This window comes from Terrapene carolina, unplaced genomic scaffold, assembly GCF_002925995.2.
Source record: "Terrapene carolina triunguis isolate 2854851 unplaced genomic scaffold, T_m_triunguis-2.0 Scaffold1045, whole genome shotgun sequence".
NCBI classification, from domain to species: Eukaryota; Metazoa; Chordata; order Testudines; family Emydidae; genus Terrapene; species Terrapene triunguis.
This window is the reverse complement of record NW_020665396.1, coordinates 9,973-11,568: the sequence shown is the minus strand read 5'-3', so window position 1 is coordinate 11,568 and position 1,596 is coordinate 9,973. Positions and strand designations below refer to the sequence as shown.

The following is a 1,596-nucleotide window of genomic DNA, read 5'->3' as shown; positions in this document are numbered from 1 at the left end:
CCATGTCAATGTAGTTTCCTTTCGGATAACCCTATATCTTTTGCCTGGGCCACTGAAAGAATTAGGGTGATGATGGAAACTCAAAGATCCAAGTAGAAGTTGCAGTACTAGAAAATTTGCTGCCAGAGTCTTGGTTCTTCACTGAACCAACAGGATGAGGGGCCTTATGGAATATTTATGGAACTAAATTGATGCTGCTGCTTGATAAAAATGTATCATCTTCAGATTCTATTGTAAATTGTGTTTTCTTTCCCCTAGTTGAACCTCATGGCGAACCCAGAGTGGGGAAATCAAACAGTTCTCACAGATTTCATCCTGCTAGGATTTGGGAATCTCCCGGAGCTGCAAATTCTTCTCTTCTTGCTGTTTCTTGTCATCTACATTGTGACAGTGGCTGGGAACATCCTCATTGTGGTGCTAGTTGTAGCTGATCAGCAACTTCACACCCCAATGTATTTCTTCCTGGGGAACTTGTCCTGCTTGGAGACCTGCTACACATCCACCATCCTGCCCAGGATGCTGGCCAGTTTCCTGACTGGGGACAGAACCATTTCTGTTAGCAACTGCCTCACACAATATTATTTCTTTGGGTTCCTGGCATCTGCAGAGTGCTATCTCCTGGCAGTGATGTCTTATGATCGGTATTTAGCAATATGCAAACCACTGCACTATGCTGTCCTTATGAATGGCAGGTCCTGCCTCCAGCTAGCAGCTGGCACTTGGATTAGTTGTTCTCTGGCTATAGACATAACAATATTTTTAATGCAAAAATTAACTTTCTGTGGCCCCAATGAAATTGACCATTTCTTCTGTGACTTCATCCCAGTAATAAAACTCTCCTGCAGTGACACACGTATGATGGAGCTTATCACTACCATACTGGCTGCTATATGCACTCTCCCGCCATATCTATTAACCCTGGCAACATACGTCTGTATCATCACCACCATCCTGCGAATCCCTTCCACCTCTGGGAAGAGAAAAGCCTTTTCCACCTGCTCCTCTCACCTCATCGTGGTGTCAATTTTCTATGGGACCATAATGATTGTCTACATGCTACCAAAAATTGATACACTGAGAGACCTGAACAAAGTGTTCTCCGTCTTCTACACAGTCCTGACTCCCATGCTCAACCCCCTCATATACAGCCTGAGGAACAGAGAGGTCAAAGAGGCCTTGGGAAAAGTTGCCACTAAATTCTCTGCTGTCAAAAGGATTCAAACCTTCTTATCCTAGTTTGTTCAGTGCACGTGAAGTGGGAATGAGCTGGTTTGAGGTCTGAGTCACCTCTGTCACTGGCCATCTGGCTTTTTAGGTGAGATTAGTGGCCGCTATAGCTCGCACTCAATATTGGGGCTGATATTTGTGCTGTTTGGGCTTAGGGATCCAGGTCTTTGTGGTTTTATTAGTCTGATATTTATCACTGCTGTTGTTACTTGCTTTAAAAAACAATGAGGCACCAAGGCAGTGAGATGCCATCCTGTGCTTCCATTACAATACCGCCTGTAATTACATGAGCACACACTGTGTTTTATACTGGGCCCCTTTACCATGGATTGCACCAGATGCTCACTATTTCTTTTTATCCATCTCCTT

General features: G+C 44.2%; 1 protein-coding gene across 1 annotated transcript; it reads left to right on the top strand.

The window, feature by feature from the left end:
• The first annotated feature begins 264 nt into the window (after positions 1 to 264).
• Positions 265 to 1,236, top strand: LOC112105683 (olfactory receptor 11A1-like). Its single transcript, XM_024198576.2, has one exon. The coding sequence runs from the start codon at positions 268 to 270 to the stop codon at positions 1,234 to 1,236; it is 969 nt and encodes a 322-aa protein (XP_024054344.2). The 5' UTR covers positions 265 to 267.
• The last annotated feature ends 360 nt before the right edge of the window (positions 1,237 to 1,596 follow it).